This window comes from Microcaecilia unicolor, chromosome 7, assembly GCF_901765095.1.
Source record: "Microcaecilia unicolor chromosome 7, aMicUni1.1, whole genome shotgun sequence".
NCBI lineage: Eukaryota > Metazoa > Chordata > Amphibia > Gymnophiona > Siphonopidae > Microcaecilia > Microcaecilia unicolor.
The window spans coordinates 275,758,688-275,774,424 of NC_044037.1; the positions used below are offsets into that span (position 1 = coordinate 275,758,688).

General features: G+C 45.9%; 1 protein-coding gene across 1 annotated transcript in view; it reads left to right on the forward strand.

Annotated features, from left to right (window-relative positions):
- LOC115474100 (macrophage receptor MARCO-like) overlaps nucleotides 1-15,737 on the forward strand; it is a 65,269-nt gene that overhangs the window by 37,374 nt on the left and 12,158 nt on the right. The window contains exons 6-11 of the mRNA XM_030209427.1: nucleotides 3,693-3,728; nucleotides 6,997-7,095; nucleotides 9,643-9,696; nucleotides 12,093-12,137; nucleotides 12,523-12,630; nucleotides 15,215-15,259. Of these exons, the coding sequence (XP_030065287.1) occupies nucleotides 3,693-3,728; nucleotides 6,997-7,095; nucleotides 9,643-9,696; nucleotides 12,093-12,137; nucleotides 12,523-12,630; nucleotides 15,215-15,259 (387 nt within the window). The remainder of the gene's footprint in view (nucleotides 1-3,692; nucleotides 3,729-6,996; nucleotides 7,096-9,642; nucleotides 9,697-12,092; nucleotides 12,138-12,522; nucleotides 12,631-15,214; nucleotides 15,260-15,737) is intronic.

Consider the following 15,737-nt stretch of genomic DNA (forward strand, 5'->3'; position numbering starts at 1 on the left):
ATGTTGCCTGTTCAAAAGATTGCCCTTCAATGGCCTCATTTACAGACCTAAAAACATCAAACTTCTTTGATAGTGAGGTAAAAAGAAATGCTCTTTTCAATGCATCACACATGGGAATTCCAGAAAGTTCTAACTTTTGAAATGAAGACATAAGATGCATAATGTGATCATTACATTTACTTTTATCCCTTAATTTGGTTTCATTCAACTCTGCCAACCAAATTGGTTGCTGCTTTGCATATGTAGTTGCATACATAGTTCTCAGTTTATATAAAATGTCCTTTGGTGTATCTTTTCCCTCCACTAATATGGCTTGTTTCTCTGAGAGAGCTTCCAAAAGCATGCACTTCACATAATAGTTTGCATTGTCCCATTCAGCCATATTTTCAGCTGTTCTGTCTTGGTCTAAGCATATATTTAATCTTTTTGCTCGAAGGAGACATATGAATCTTAATTCCCACTGCTGATAATTAAACTCAGTTAATTTAGGCACCTTGAGAGAATAGAACAATGGTGAATTTCTTCCCTCAGCCATTTTCTTAGCCTTCTGTCTGCTGTGTGGGGGGAGAGAGAGACAGACTGAATCTTTCCTTTAAAACTTAAGAGAAAAATGTGGCCTTTTTTTCTGCCTGGTAATATTTCTCTTCTTTTTCAATTCTTGGGCCTGGGCCCATAACCCTTTTGTTGGATTATTTGTAGTAAATAATTAGCAGATTTTAGTACACACAGCTTCAGCTTTAGAAATGTTAATTTCTTTCTTCATCTCTCTCTCATTCACCCCAGAATAATTCACTGCTGAGTCACTTTAAAGTTGAAGTAACAAAACATCTGTTTACTCACAGTTTGCAGTTAGATTATAATCAGACAGGCATATATATACATATTACTATACATTTGTATTATCAGCTCCTTCCATGTGCTTAGATGGTAATGGATGCTCACACCACCATAGATCCTCTCAGGTTAGGAGAGATCATGAGCTCCATGTGCTCCATGTGCTGCATCTGCTGCATCTAACCCCCACAGGAAGTTGCATAGCTGTGTGACCTCTCTAAGTAATTCACATCAGAGGTCACAGAGTAATCACAGAGAAATAATAGGTGACAGGCAATGCATGTAAAAATACAATTACATTCCAACACTTTCTTCTTGCTCCTCCTGTGCACGCTGACGCTCCTTCTCAGTTTCACGTAAAGAAGTGTCAGCATACACAGGAGGAGCAAGAAGAAAAAAGAGCAGGGCAGCGAACGTAGCTGCGCCGAGACCGGCGCTGAAGAAGGCTTCGGCTGGTGGAGGTAGGGGACCCCCGCTAGCCAAACCAGGGGCCCGGATGAAATTTGCGGGGGCCCAGGCCCCCGTGCCCCCCCCCCCCGTACCTACGCCTCTGGTTAGCTCATCTACATTATCACATACTGTTTAGCGCAGGATTAGTACATGAGCCCTTCCACCTATAAAACAGGTGTTGGTAAGTGCTCATAATCTAATCTTTGTTAATGGCTGTGTTCTAATGGCAACAGTAGCATATGGTCAGTAATTGGGAAAATAGGCCTTAGTATGTGGAAAAGACCTGCATAAGGGCTCACTAAACCACTTTTGACCACAGCTTTGTAAAAGGACCCCAAGAGGGGCATAATCGAAAGGGGCGCCCAAGTTTTCCTGAGGACGTCCTCGCAGAATACCCCAGCAAAGGGCCGGGGAAACCCGTATTATCGAAACAAGATGGGCGTCCATCTTTCGTTTCGATAATACGGTCGGGGACACCCAAATCTTGAAATTTAGGTCGCCCTTAGACTTGGTCGTTTCTGATTTTCAGCGATAATGGAAACTAAGGACGCCCATCTCAGAAACGATCAAATGCAAGCCCTTTGGTTGTGGGAGGAGCCAGCATTCGTAGTGCATTGGTCCCCCTGACATGCCAGGACACCAACCGGGTACCCTAGGGGGCACTGCAGTGGACTTCAGGAAAAGCTCCCAGGTGCATAGCTCCCTTACCTTGTGTGCTGAGTCCCTCAAAACCCACTCCCCACAACTATACACCACTACCATAACCCTTTTGGGTGAAGGGGGCACCTAGGTGTGGGTACAGTGGGTTTCTGGTGGGTTTTGAAGGGCTCACATTTACCACCACAAGTGTAACAGGTAGGGGGGGGATGGACCTGGGTCCACCTGCCTGAAGTGCACTGCACCCCACTAAAACTGCTCCAGGGACCTGCATACTGCTGTAATGGAGCTGGGTATGATATTTAAGGCTGGCATAGAGGCTGGCAAAAAATATTTTAAAAACATTTTTGAGGGTGGGAGGGGGTTAGTGACCACTGGGGGAGTAAGGGGAGGTCATCCCCGATTCCCTCCGGTGGTCATCTGGTCAGTTCATGCACCTTTTTGTGGCTTGGTTGTAAGAAAGCAAGGACCAAGTAAAGTCATCCAAGTGTTCATCAGGGATGCCCTTTTTTTTCCATTATGGGTCGAGGACGCCCATGTGTTAGGCACGCACAAGTCCCGCCTTTGCTACGCCTCCGACATACCCCCGGGAACTTTGGTCATCCCCGCGATGGGGACGCCCAAAATCTGCTTTCCATTATACCGATTTGGGCGACCCTGTGAGAAGGATGCCCATCTTGCAATTTGTGTCAAAAGATGGGCGTCCTTCTCTGTCGAAAATAAGCCTGCAAGTATTCTAAAAGTTATGCACGTGTGAGTGCCATCCACACTCCAGCCAAAATTTGTCTACATGTATGCCCCACCTGTCAAATGCATGCCATGTAAGATACCACATATATGCCGGTATTCTAATCATTAGAGCCCAAAGAATGGGAATGGTCACAAAACAGGTGAACCAGGATGAAGTACCAAAAACCTTTATTAAAAATAGAAAACACACACAACTTCGATGGAGCCTGGACCCAACACAGACCATGTTTTGGAGGCAAAGTCTTCTTCAGGGGGCCTGTTATGAATGATCCAAAACAGAAAAGGAATCAAATCCAATTAATATCAGTACATGGAGTTCCAAATAATGGAGGACCCCTGAGGAAGACTTTGTCACTGAAACACGGCCTGTGTTGTGTCCAGGCTCCATCAAAGTTCTGTGTTCTCCATTTTGAATAAAGAGTTTGGAACTTGTCCTGGTTTATCTGTTTTGTGCTTATTCCCACCCTTTGGCTCACGGGAGTAAACCAGGGGCGTATCTGCGTGGGGCCACAGGGGCCTGGGCCCCCGCAGATTTCGCCCTGGCCCCCCTCCCCGTCGTCAACCCTCCCCCCCTCCCCGCGTACAACGTGCTGCAACGTCAGACTCCGAACTGGATTCAACGAATCAGCACTGCAGCGTTACTTCCTTGCAGCATGGCCACGGAGGAGTCGGAGGAAGACGAAATATGAAGACTGAGGGTCGGACCTCGGCTGGCGGGGGTTGGGGCCCCCCGCCAGCAAACGTAAGCAGCGGGGGAGGGTTGACAGCGGGGAGGGGGGTGGAGAGAGGCGGCGGCGGGGGGGGAAGGGGGCAAAAATGTGCCCCCCCTCTCTGGCTCTGGCCCCCCCTACTGCCGGATTCCAGATACGCCCCTGGAGTAAACTGGTTCTTTTTGTTTGCACGGCATTCTAATCATTTAAAGAATTACCCCATATGGTTTTAAAAATTGAACACAAATATTTATCTGTGATGTAACATTCAAAAAAAGTAATCTCTTGTAGGTGTTAAAGGCAATCCAGGAGAGACAGGAGAAAAGGGTAAGCTCTAACTTTCAGCTCTGATATTGTTCACATACACCTTTACCACCAAAGTTGGCTAAGATACTATTGATATCCAACTCCCATCACATTAACTGAAACAAAGAGTAAAATTAAGAGGAAGATCAACAACTACCATGTGGAGGACCTGAGCTTAATTCGTGACTGAGAGCTCTGTTTCCTGGGACAGCTGGGGCCGAGGTAGGAATGTTTTTAAAGTATGATGAATAGATCTAGGACAGGAGTGGCCTAGTGGTTAGGGTGGTGGACTTTGGTCCTGGGGAACTGGGTTCGATTCCCAGCTTCTTGTGACTCTGGGCAAGTCACTTAACCCTCCATTGCCCCATGTAAGCCGCATTGAGCCTGCCATGAGTGGGAAAGCGCAGGGTACAAATGTAACAAAAATAAAATAGATACTATTGGAGATTCTACATGGAATGTTGCTACTATTGGAGATTCTACATGGAATGTTGCTATTCCACTAGCAACATTCCATGTAGAAGTCTGCGCGGCCACATTGGTGATCTGCAAGGGCCGACTTCTACATGGAATGTTGGAATAGCAACATTCCATGTAGAATCTCAAATAGTAGCAACAGTGGAGGAGTGGCCTAGTGGTTAGGGTGGTGGACTTTGGTCCTGAGGAACTGAGTTCAATTCCCGGCACAGGCAGCTCCTTGTGACTCTGGGCAAGCCACTTAACCCTCCATTGCCCCATGTAAGCTGCATTGAGCCTGCCATGAGTGGGAAAGTGCGGGGTACAAATGTAACAACAAAAAAACACTGGAGCTGACAAAGGACTGGATTCACTTAGGCAGAATGCTGGAGCTGACAGAGGAGTTCTGAAACACCAGCATAAGGCAGAGCAGAATAGATCCTAACTGCCAACTGAATTTCCTTTTTATTAAAAAAAAAAAAAAAAGCCTTTGTTAGAAAAAAAATCCTTCCAAATTCTTCCTGCTTCCTCTCATCCTAGGTGCTACTGCAGAAAACAATTATTGAGTTAATTTTATTTATTAAAGAATTTTGATTTTAAAAAATCCTATTTCATGTTATTCTATGTAGATATATAAAGTAAATACAAAGCATGAATAAATGATATATCATAAATATTTTATCCCAGTAAGTAAATACATAAATTCAAGGCCCAGTAAGCAGTATTGTTTTAGACATTAATGTATTTATTGACTGTTAGGTTTTATTCATTTAGTTGTTGTCCCACGTTGGGCAGTCTGCTGTGAAAATGCAGATAAAAGATCAATAATTTAAAAAGAAATGTAAAAACAAAGTTCTTACCCTCTTATTAAGGACTGTCAGCTACTTGTTAATTTTCTGATACCTCATTTGTCAAAAGTTTCACATTCAATGAGTAACAAGATGATGACAGGAGGGCAGCCATTTTGATTGACAGAACTCTGATCTCCCATAATACATTCCAGATAGTGATGTGTGTGTAGGGGTTGTTCCATTTCCCAATAACTTTCTACCTGGAAGTATAAAACCACTGATACATGCATTCTGAAGATACGTGGCACAATTCTGCATTTATAAAATTCAGGGAGAGAGAGAGAGCATTAGTAATGATTTTTTTTTTGTGTAGTAGTCTTGTTTTCTCTGTATTTTTATTTGAATATCCAAGTTTCCAAGTTTAATAAGGGCTTACTATTCGCCCATCAAGTACAATTATCTAGGTGGCTTATAAGTCTACAACGGAGAGAAAAAAACGAGGTGACAAAACTGAAAGGTATAGGTCAGGCGTGCAAGAACAACAATATAAATAGGACAGAGGGGAAGAGACAAACCATAAAGAAACTGACTACGACTTCCAGGATTGCACCAGCAACCCAAACAAAAAGAAAAAGGCTATTACACAAAAGCACCGGCAAAAAGATATGTCTTAAGATCTATTTTATTTATTTATTTGTTACATTTGTATCCCACATTTTCCCACCTATTTGCAGGCTCAATGTGGCTTGCATAGTATCGTAAGGGCATTTGCCAAGTCCGGTAGAGGAACAAATACAATTAGATGTTAGGGTGGAATAGGGTAGGTAAGATTCAGGCACATTAGGGGTTGAAGATAGGAAGGGTTAGATAATGTCCAATACGATCTTTGGTGTTAATGTGTTGCACAGTTGAGGCATTTATGTTGGGTCGGTAGGGTATGCCTTACCGAACAGGTAGGTCTTTAGTGATTTTCTGAATTTTAGATGGTCGTAGATTGTTTTCACAGCTTTTAGCAGTGCGTTCCATAGTCATGTGCTTATGTAGGAGAAGTTGGACACATCGGTTGTTTTGTATTTGAGTCCTTTGCAATTTGGGTAGTGGAGATTTAGGTAAGTCCGTGATGAACTGGTTCTGTTTCTGGTTGGGAGATCAATCAAGTCAGAAATGTTGTTGAGAATTTTGGAGTCTAAGGTGCTATGGAATCACATTCAAATGTTCTGGGCCTAGAACACTACTACTACTACTACTACTTATCATTTCTATAGCGCTACTAAATATACACAGCGCTGTACACTTGAACATGAAGAGACCCTGCTCGACAGAGCTTACAATCTAATTAAGACAGACAAACAGGACAAATAAGAGATAAGGGAATTACTAAGGTGGGGATGATAAAATAAGGGTACTGAACAAGTGAGTAAGGGTTAGGAGTTAAAAGCAGCATCAAAAAGGTGGGCTTTTAGCCTAGATCTGAAGATGGCCAGAGATGGAGCTTGACTTACCGGCTCAGGAAGTTTATTCCAGGCATATGGTGCAGCAAGATAAAAGAACGGAGTCTGGAGTTAGCGGTGGAGGAGAAGGGTGCTGATAAGGGAGATTTACCCAGTGAACGGAGTTCCTGGGGAGGAATGTAGGGAGAGATGAGAGTGGAGAGGTACAGAGGAGCTGCAGAGTGAATGCACTTATAGGTCAATAAGAGGAGTTTGAACTGTATGCGGAACCGGATAGGGAGCCAGTGAAGTGACTTGAGGAGAGGGCTAATATGAGCATAGTGATGCTTTAGTCTCTGTTAACCTACTGCTACTTTCTTTCTTTTTTTTTTTGTTTTTTGTTTTTGGTTTGTTGCTTTTATTTTAGTCTTTGAAAATGTTTGATGATTAATTGGATAAACCATATGGAGCTTGTTCATTTCTTACACATATGTGTATTATTATTATTATTATTATTGTATTATTCTAAAAACTTATAAATAAAGATTTAAAAAAAGATCTGGTCTATAAGTCATGGTGTCCACTAACTACGCTCTTTGTCCATTTTTCCAGGTGATCCAGGAGAAAAAGGGATGGTGGGTCCTCCAGGGCAATCTACAAATATTACACAGAAAGGAGAAAAAGGTGACCCTGGTGGCAATGGATATCCAGGTGTGCACTAACAATATAAGTACATAAGTAATGCCATACTGGGAAAAGACCAAGGGTCCATTGAGCCCAGCATCCTGTCCACGACAGCGGCCAATCCAGGCCAAGGGCACCTGACAAGCTTCCCAAATGTACAAACATTCTATACATGTTATTCCTGGAATTTTGGATTTTTCCAAGTCCGTTTAGTAGCGGTTTATGGACTTGTCCTTTAGGAATCCGTCCAACCCCTTTTTAAACTCTGCTAAGCTAACCGCCTTCACCACTTTCACCAGGCAACGAATTCCAGAGTTTAATTACACGTTGGGTGAAGAAAAATTTTCTCCGATTTGTTTTAAATTTACTCATTATAGAAAGCGTTGAATCCCTGAAATATTTTTCTTGTTTGCAGTAGTTTAAATTTAGTTGTTGCAGCCCTATAACATTAACAGTTAGTTATTAGTTTTATTAGAGGGTCTTAAATTCTTTTGCCTCTGTTTAGTCTTCTTTCCCATTAACCCTCCCCAGGCAAATGTCTTAATTTATAGCATGAGGAGCTTGGGAGACTAGAAGACCGGGCATCCAAATGAAATTGAAATTGGACAAGTGCAAAATGATGTAGACAGAGACGAGAAACCCAAATTATAGCTACATGATGCTAGGTTCCACATTAGGAATCATCACCTAGGAAAAGGATCTAAGTGTCATCATGGACAACTTGATGAAATCTTCTCCTCAGTGTGTGATGGTGGCCAAAAAAACAAACAGAATTAGGAATTAGGAAAAGAATAGCGATTAAAACAAAAAATTTCATAAGGCAACTGTATCGCTCCATGGTGTGACTGCTGCTTGAGTACAGTGTGTATTTCTGGTCACCACATTTCAAAAATGATATAGTGTAATTAGAAAACGTACAGAGAAGGGTGACCAACATGATTAAGGAGATAGAGTGACTCATATTAAGAAAGGCTAAAGAGGTTAGGGCTCTACATTTTGGAGACGAACTGGCTGAGAGGAGATATGATAGAGGTCTATAAAATCTTGAGTGGAATGGGTAAACATGACTTGAATGTTTACATTTTCAGAAAGTACAACCCCTGCCAGTTGAAGACTTGGTCCAGCGCTCGTCTCCATTGCTGCCGCATTGCCTGTCCTGCTCTCTCTTCCCCTCACATCTGGCACGCTTCTTTTAGTGAAAATGAGCATGCTCAATTTCAATAAAGGGAGCGTGCTGGATGTGAGGGGAAGAAAAGGTAGGACAAGGTATTAGCCAGCCAAGATATTTGCTGCGGTGGTGTTTCAGCTGACAAGGGTTGGGGACCCCCACCAGCCAAGATATACAGCAGCTGCAGTGGGTGGGGAGCAGCAGGGCGGTGAGGCGGTGGAGGGGAGGTGGCGGAGGTAGGGGGCGGTGGCAGGGCGGTGGATCAAAATGTGCCTCCCCCCCACCTTGGGCTCTGGCTACACCTCTGCTAGAGACAAAACATTAAGTCCATAAAACATTATGAACGGACAGTGAAGAGTACCCGATTTAAAAGCTAAGTGTAAACTTTTCTGACATGCTGTCGTTGTCACCTTAGCAAGTGACCTTACCAAGAAGAGAAAAGGAAAAAGGAAAAGTAAAATTCACTTGAAAGAGAAAAATTCACTTAAAAAATATTTTTTTGAATGTTTTAAGAGAAATTCACTTTGTTCAACAGCAGTGGCGTTCCTAGGGGGGCGGACACCCGGGGCGGCGCCCCGCCCCCCCCTGGGTGCAGCGCCCCCCCCCCCCCCCGATGGAGCGTGGACCCCCCTGCGAAAGAACCCCCCCAGGTGCATGCCGCTGGGGGGGGTGCCGCAGCGCGCGCCTGCTGCGAGTTTACTAACTTTGCTCGTTCGCTGCAGCTCCCTCTGCCCCGGAACAGAACCTGTTCCGGGGCAGAGGGAGCTGCAGCGAACGAGAGAAGTTAGCGAACTCTCGCAGCAGGCGCGCACCGCAGCACCCCCCAGCAGCGTGCAACCAGGGCGGACCGCCCCCCCCCCCCCCCCCCTTGGTACGCCACTGTTCAACAGCAACATTAAGACCAAAGAATTATGGGTCTGTCTAAAATGGAGTTTTTTGCCCAGTGATAGAACTGTGGCATGTGTTATAGGTCAATGTGAATAACATAGAACCACGCGCTAAACCCTGGGTAATTTACCCACGGTTTCTGAGGGCTTTTTCTCCATTTTTTTGAATAAGCACCAGTTATTTTGTTTCTGGAGCCTTGTTTTGGTATTAGGTTACTATTTTTGCTCTAGCGATACTGCATTTGTCTTGTTTAATTGTCCTACAAAACATTAAGTCCATAAAACATTATTAACCAGTTAGTGCCCGATGTTCCCATATGGGAACAAATCAATTTGTTCCCGTTTGGCTTAGTTTGGAAACATTGGGCACTAATGGGTTAAGGTATCCTTGGGGTAAGTAGCATGGGACCTTGGTACTTTTGGGTACTTATTGGTAACAGGATGCTGGGACAGATCAACCTTTGGTCTGACCCAGTATAACAATTCTTTTGTTCTTATGAGTGTCTTTCTCTCCTTCAGGAATAGCAGGAGGACCAGGACTTAATGGTGAAAAAGGAGCACAGGGAGAGGCAGGTAATAAAACGAATGAATATTTCTTCTAGCAAACCAAAGAAACAAGAAAAAAACGTACAACAATTAGTAACACTGAAGTATTCTTTGCATGTAAAGATTTTCCATGTGTGTATAAGGGCTCATAATATTCCCAGGAGTTACACACAGTGCTACGAAGGTATTTCTTTTTAGACACACAACCAAATGGGGTTCACACTTTCCACAAAAGCGAAACACAACAGCAATAGGGTGGAAAGAACCCAAAGTCAAATGATCAATCTCCACAGCAAGGTAAGATGCTCCAAAGGAAACCTTTATTAAGACCCAACACAGTCCATGTTTCGGCTAAAAACGCCTTCCTCAGGGGTCTACAAAATTGTAAACATCAATCGATGAGTGCTCAATTATGTATCGACTGATGGAGCGTTTAAATATCTGTCACAAAAAAATAACTTGACAAGCGTTATATGTAGCCTGCTGTCGATACAAATACAAACAGCTGTGGAGATTGATCATTTGACTTTGGGTTCTTTCCACCCTATTGCTGTTGTGTTTCTTTTTAGACGACAAGTATATAGACATGTTCTGAGGCAGAGTTTGAGGGCAGCAGAGATGGAACAGATTTACATACTGAATGTACATTATAAAAATACACCTGTATGTGTGTTCTTTACATGGTAATATTTATGCTTGCTCAGGTGCACAGTTTCAATCTAGGAATGATTTCTGCTGGTTTGCCTTTAGTATAATATAAGTACACATGGGAAGGGGGGGGGGGGTCCCCAAACCCCACCAGCTGAAAACCTCCTTCAAAGGTGCCCAGAACTCTCTGCTGCCAAGCTTAGCAGTTAGTGGCAACATTCTTTCGCCACTGACGCTGGCATTCCGCACATGCTCAGTTTTCACATGTGTGAACAGGGCCGGTCTTAGGGTGAGGCGACCGCATAGGGCCTCGCGCTCAAGGGGGCCCCGTGCGGCGAGCCTGAAGTCGCCCCGCCCCGACCACCCGAGCTCCAGTTCCCCCTCCCTTTGGATTTTAAAAGTTACCTCGCGTTGACGTCGGGACGGGTTACAGCGCCGGCAGGTAGCAGCAGCAGTCAGTGAAAAACGTGCGAGCTGCTCGGCGCTTCCTTTCCCTCGCTCAGTTCTGGTCCCGCCCTCATTTCCTGTTTCCACGAGGGCGGGACCAGAGCTGAGCGAGGGAAAGGAAGCGCCGAGCAGCTCGCACGCTTTTCACTGACTGCTGCTGCTACCTGCCGGCGCTGTAACCCGTCCCGACGTCGACGAGGTAACTTTTAAAATTCAGAGGGAGGAGGGAGGGAGCTGGGTGGGAGGGAGGGGGCCTTTGGAGGTGGGAGGGGGGCCTTTGGAGCTGGGAGCTGGTAGGGAGGGGGCCCTTGGAGCTGGGAGGGAGGGGGCCCTTGGAGCTGGGAGGGAGGGGGCCTTTGGAGCTGGGAGCTGGGCCTTTGGAGCTGGGAGGTGGGAGGGGGGCCTTTGGAGCTGGGCCTTTGGAGCTGGGAGGGAGGGATGGAGGCCTTTGGAGCTGGGAGGGAGGGATGGAGGCCTTGGAGCTGGGAGCTGGGCCTTTGGAGCTGGGAGGGAGGGATGGGGGCCTTGGAGCAGGGAGGGGGCCTTGGAGCTGGGGGCCCTGGGGGGGAAGCCCTGGAGCTGGGGGCCCTAGGGGGGAGGGGGCCTTAGAGCTAGGAGGGAGCAGCTCGGAGGGAGCGGTGGCCGGCCCTGGAGCTAGGGTGGGGGCGGGGGGTGGGGCCCCATCAAATTGGTCTGCATAGGGCCCCGCACTTGCTAAGAGCGGCCCTGTGTGTGAAAACTAAGCATACATAGGAATGCTGCTGCCAATTGTTGAAGCTTGGTAGCAAGGAATTGGGAACCTTTGAAGGAGGTCTTCAGCTGGCAGGGCTTGGGGATTCCTGCCAGTAACTGCAAGAGTGTGCTGCTGCTGGATGGACCTGAGCCCAAAATGGGTGGACCCCTGCCCACCTGGGTCCACTCATGGCTACACCACAAGTGGCACCATTCCAAATATGACTACGCCTGAAAGTCTGAAGCATTTCAGGGGGACAACTTGGTGGAATTCCTAAATAAGGACTTTATAATGAGACTTTTAATTGGAGTGAATACTAACAAGTATACCTAAAAAAAAATCAATTTGAGATCAGAATCAGTATAATTAAGTTCTTTAAAGATACTGGGGACTCGATTTTGTTTTTTTCTTCACTTCCGATCAAAATGCACTCAAGGGATTATAGGCCGTAAACCAAATCCTAATCTTAGACGGTCATGTTTCGGTCCATGGAATCACAGCACGAATCTCAGATGTTCTGTTTTTTTCTGAATACTTCCAAAGCTCTGAAGTGTGGTCCTGCATTAAAGCATCTTTCTTGGGGTTGCAATTGCAGGGACTCCGGGACAAAAGGGAGTGAAAGGAGACCATGGAAACACAGGTAAAGTGCTTTCAAAAGCATTTGCTGTACTTCGTTTTGTGTCACAGAAAAATGAGCATTTTTAGAGATGGAATAATGAGAATTCTTTGTGTTCGAATGCTTCTATAGTTGGGGGGAAGGGAAGTTAAGTGGACCAGAGAAGGAATGTGAAGCAGAAAATAATTCTTTCAGGAAATGACAACATCAGAAGCAGGAAGAACATTATCTAATTACTCTGAAAAGAATCATCTAAAGTCCTAACGCATAATATTGCACCAGACTTGTAAAAAGCAGTTATATTAATGAGTAAATGAAGCAATATCAGTCACCCAAATGTTCCATTTTTGTATACTGGCATATTTTAAAGCAAAATAAGTTGGTAATTCTTGATGATAAATATTATCAGGTGTTATAGGACCCATAGGCGTAAAGGGAAGCAAAGGTGACCAGGGCATCACTGGACCAAAAGGTGATCGCGGAGTAAAAGGAGAACAAGGAATCAGAGGGCTCCCAGGTAAGATCTTATCTTTCTTATGACTTGTAGTCCACTAGAATTTCATAAGCTGTGAAGCATGGAGTAGTTAGTAGCAGGGGCGTAGCCAGACTTCGGCGGGAGGGGGGTCAAGAGCCCGCGGTGAGGGGGCACATTTTAGCCCCCCCCCCCGGTACTACCGACCCCCCGCCACTGCCTACCGCCGCCACTGCCACCACCAACTTTGACCCCCCCCCTGCCGACGACCCTCTCGACCCCCTCCCGCCACCAACTCTCCCCCACCGCCGCTGTCGCCTACCTTTGCTGGTGGGGGACCCCAACCCCCGCCAGCCGAGGTCCTCTTCTTCTGGCGCAAGGCTTCGTTCTGTTTCTGAGTCTGATGTCCTGCACCGGAAGAAGAGGACCTTGGCTGGCAGGGGTTGGGGACCCCGCCAGAAAAGGTAGGCAACGACTTGGGGGGAGGGCTGGCGGCAGGAGGGGGGGTCGAGAGGGTTGTCGGCAGGGGGATCCAGGGCCAAATCTATGGGGGCCTGGCCCCACGTAGCTACACCACTGGTTAGTAGGGGATGAATTCTCAGAAGGTCTCTAAAGTCTCTAAACCCCAGGATTCTATTTATCACGCTGAGATTTCCAAGCAGAAATCAAAGTATATTCTATAACAATGCGCATACCTTAATTAGTTAACAAGCTAATCAGTGCTGATAATTTGATGTTAACAACCAATTATCAGCACTAATTGGCATTAATTAGAATTTACGCACACTACTTGCTAAGTGTATTCTGTAATGTGATGCGTGTAAATCTAAGTCGCACAGTTGAAAAGTGGGCGTGGTTATGTGCGTGGAATGGGCAGTTTGTGGATGTTTCTAAAATCTATGCACGCTGTTATAGAATACACATGCTCTGCGCCTAATTTAGGCGTCAGGATTTACACAAGGTTTTACTTGGCATTAATTGACTGTGACTAAATTTAGTCGCATGGACCTGCGCTCAGCATATTCTATAAACCGTGCAAAAATTTAGGCTTATTCCATAAAGTACGCAACTCTGGGAGAGGCATGAGTGGGTCTGGGTGTGCCGAGCAATTGGGCAATGTTCTAGAATGCTGTCACTTATGTGCCTAATTTCCAGCACCAAGCAAAAGCTTTAAAGATAATTATTTATTCAAAAGTTTGAAGATTCATAAGTGTTTGGAGAATTTCTGGACGTGTGCATTTAAAACTGGAAAAGCAACAAAAATGATAGAAAATCATTTTGAAAAATCAGTGTGGTAGTTAGCAGCCAATTACTGGCACTGATTGGCTCATTAATCAGTTAGGTTGCATGTGCAAATTGGCTCTATGCGCTGATTTGCACATACAGCTTTAGTTGCCATATATAGAATCTGGGGAATAATGCCTCCAGTCATCCCCACCTTAGTGAATATTTTTTTTAATGGCTGCGTGAGTCCATTTTCAGCATATACCACACTGTACAAGCCTCACTCTTGAGAACAAATCCTATATAATAATTCTCACCTCCAGCGTTCTGACTTGCTGCCTGGGACCGTGACTCATTCCGAGTTGGTCTGCTAGGCTCTGTAGATCAGGCTGATATCACCATAGCCATTATGATGTCAACTTCAGAACCCGGGGGGGGGGGGGGGGGGAAACATGCCTCACAGCTGATCCATGTCCAGAGGAGGGTCGCTGGACATGGGTGGCTGGAGGGGGGGCAGGGGAGAGAGGAGGGTCACTGGACATGGGTGGCTGCAGGGGGGGCAGGGGAGAGAGGAGGGTCGCTGGACATGGGTGGCTGCAGGGGGGGCAGGGGGTCGCTGGACATGGGTGGCTGGAGGGGGGCAGGGGAGAGAGGAGGGTCGCTGGACATGGGTGGCTGCAGGGGGAGAGGAGGGTCGCTGGACATGGGTGGCTACAGGGGAGCCAAGGAAAACCTTGCTAGCACCCGTTTCATTTGGGTCAGAAACGGGCCTTTTTTACTAGTTGTAACTATTTTATAATCGCAGTTAATTTGACAAGGCAACGCCATAGTAGCTCTCACAGTTACCAAGTACTATATTTGTATTATCTTAGTTACCAAGGGGGTCCTTTTACTAAATTGCGCTGCAAAATTGGCTGCGCTAGTGTAGGAACGTGTTTTGGGCGCACGCAGATCCATTTTCTTTCAGCACACCTGTAAAAAAAGGCCCTTTTTAAAATTTTTGCCGAAAATGGACGTGCGGCAAAATAAAAATTTACACGCGTCCGTTTTGGGTCTGAGACCTTACCGCCATCCGTGGACTTAGCGGTAAGGTCTCACGCGGTAACCGCGCAGTAATCATCTGCAAGCGTAGAATGACGATTACCGCTCAGTTTCCGCCACGTGCAGGAAAAGAAAAATTATTTTCCGGCCTGCGTAGCGGATGCATATAAAAAAATGAAATTACCGCCCGGGCCACGTAGTAGCTGGGTGGTAACTCCAAATTGATGCATATTAGACACTTGTAAGCGCCACGCGGCTTAGTAAAACAGCCCCCAAGTATTATTTGTATCATCATTCATAAGCAAACACAAAAATAGGTTTTATGCTGCAAAATGTGGACTGTGTTTATTTCTCTCTGACACAGGACCTCAAGGAGTACAAGGACTTAAAGGTCAAAAGGGGGAATCAGGTAAGGAAAATGGGTTTCTGCATCATATTTGTGCTTATTCTGACTTGTATTGTATTGTAACATTTATACCCCGCGCTTTCCCACTTATTAGCAGGTTCAATGCGGCTTACAAATATAACAGGTTTACAAGATAACGCAAAATGGATAAAACAGCAGAATATCCTATATAATAATTCTCACCTCCAGTGTTCTGACTTGCTGCCTGGGACCGTGGCTCATTCCAAGTTGGTCTGCTAGGCTTCGTAGATCAGGCTGACATCACCATAGCCATTATGATGTCAACTTCAGAACCCGGGGGTGGGGGGGGGGGGGGGAAACATGCCGCACAGCTGAACCATGTCCAGAGGAGGGTCGCTGGACATGGGTGGCTGCAGAGGGGGCAGGGGGTCGCTGGACATCGGTGACTGGAGGGGGGCAGAGGAGAGAGGAGGGTCGCTGGACATGGGTGGCAGGAGGGGGGCAGGGGAGAGAGGAGGTT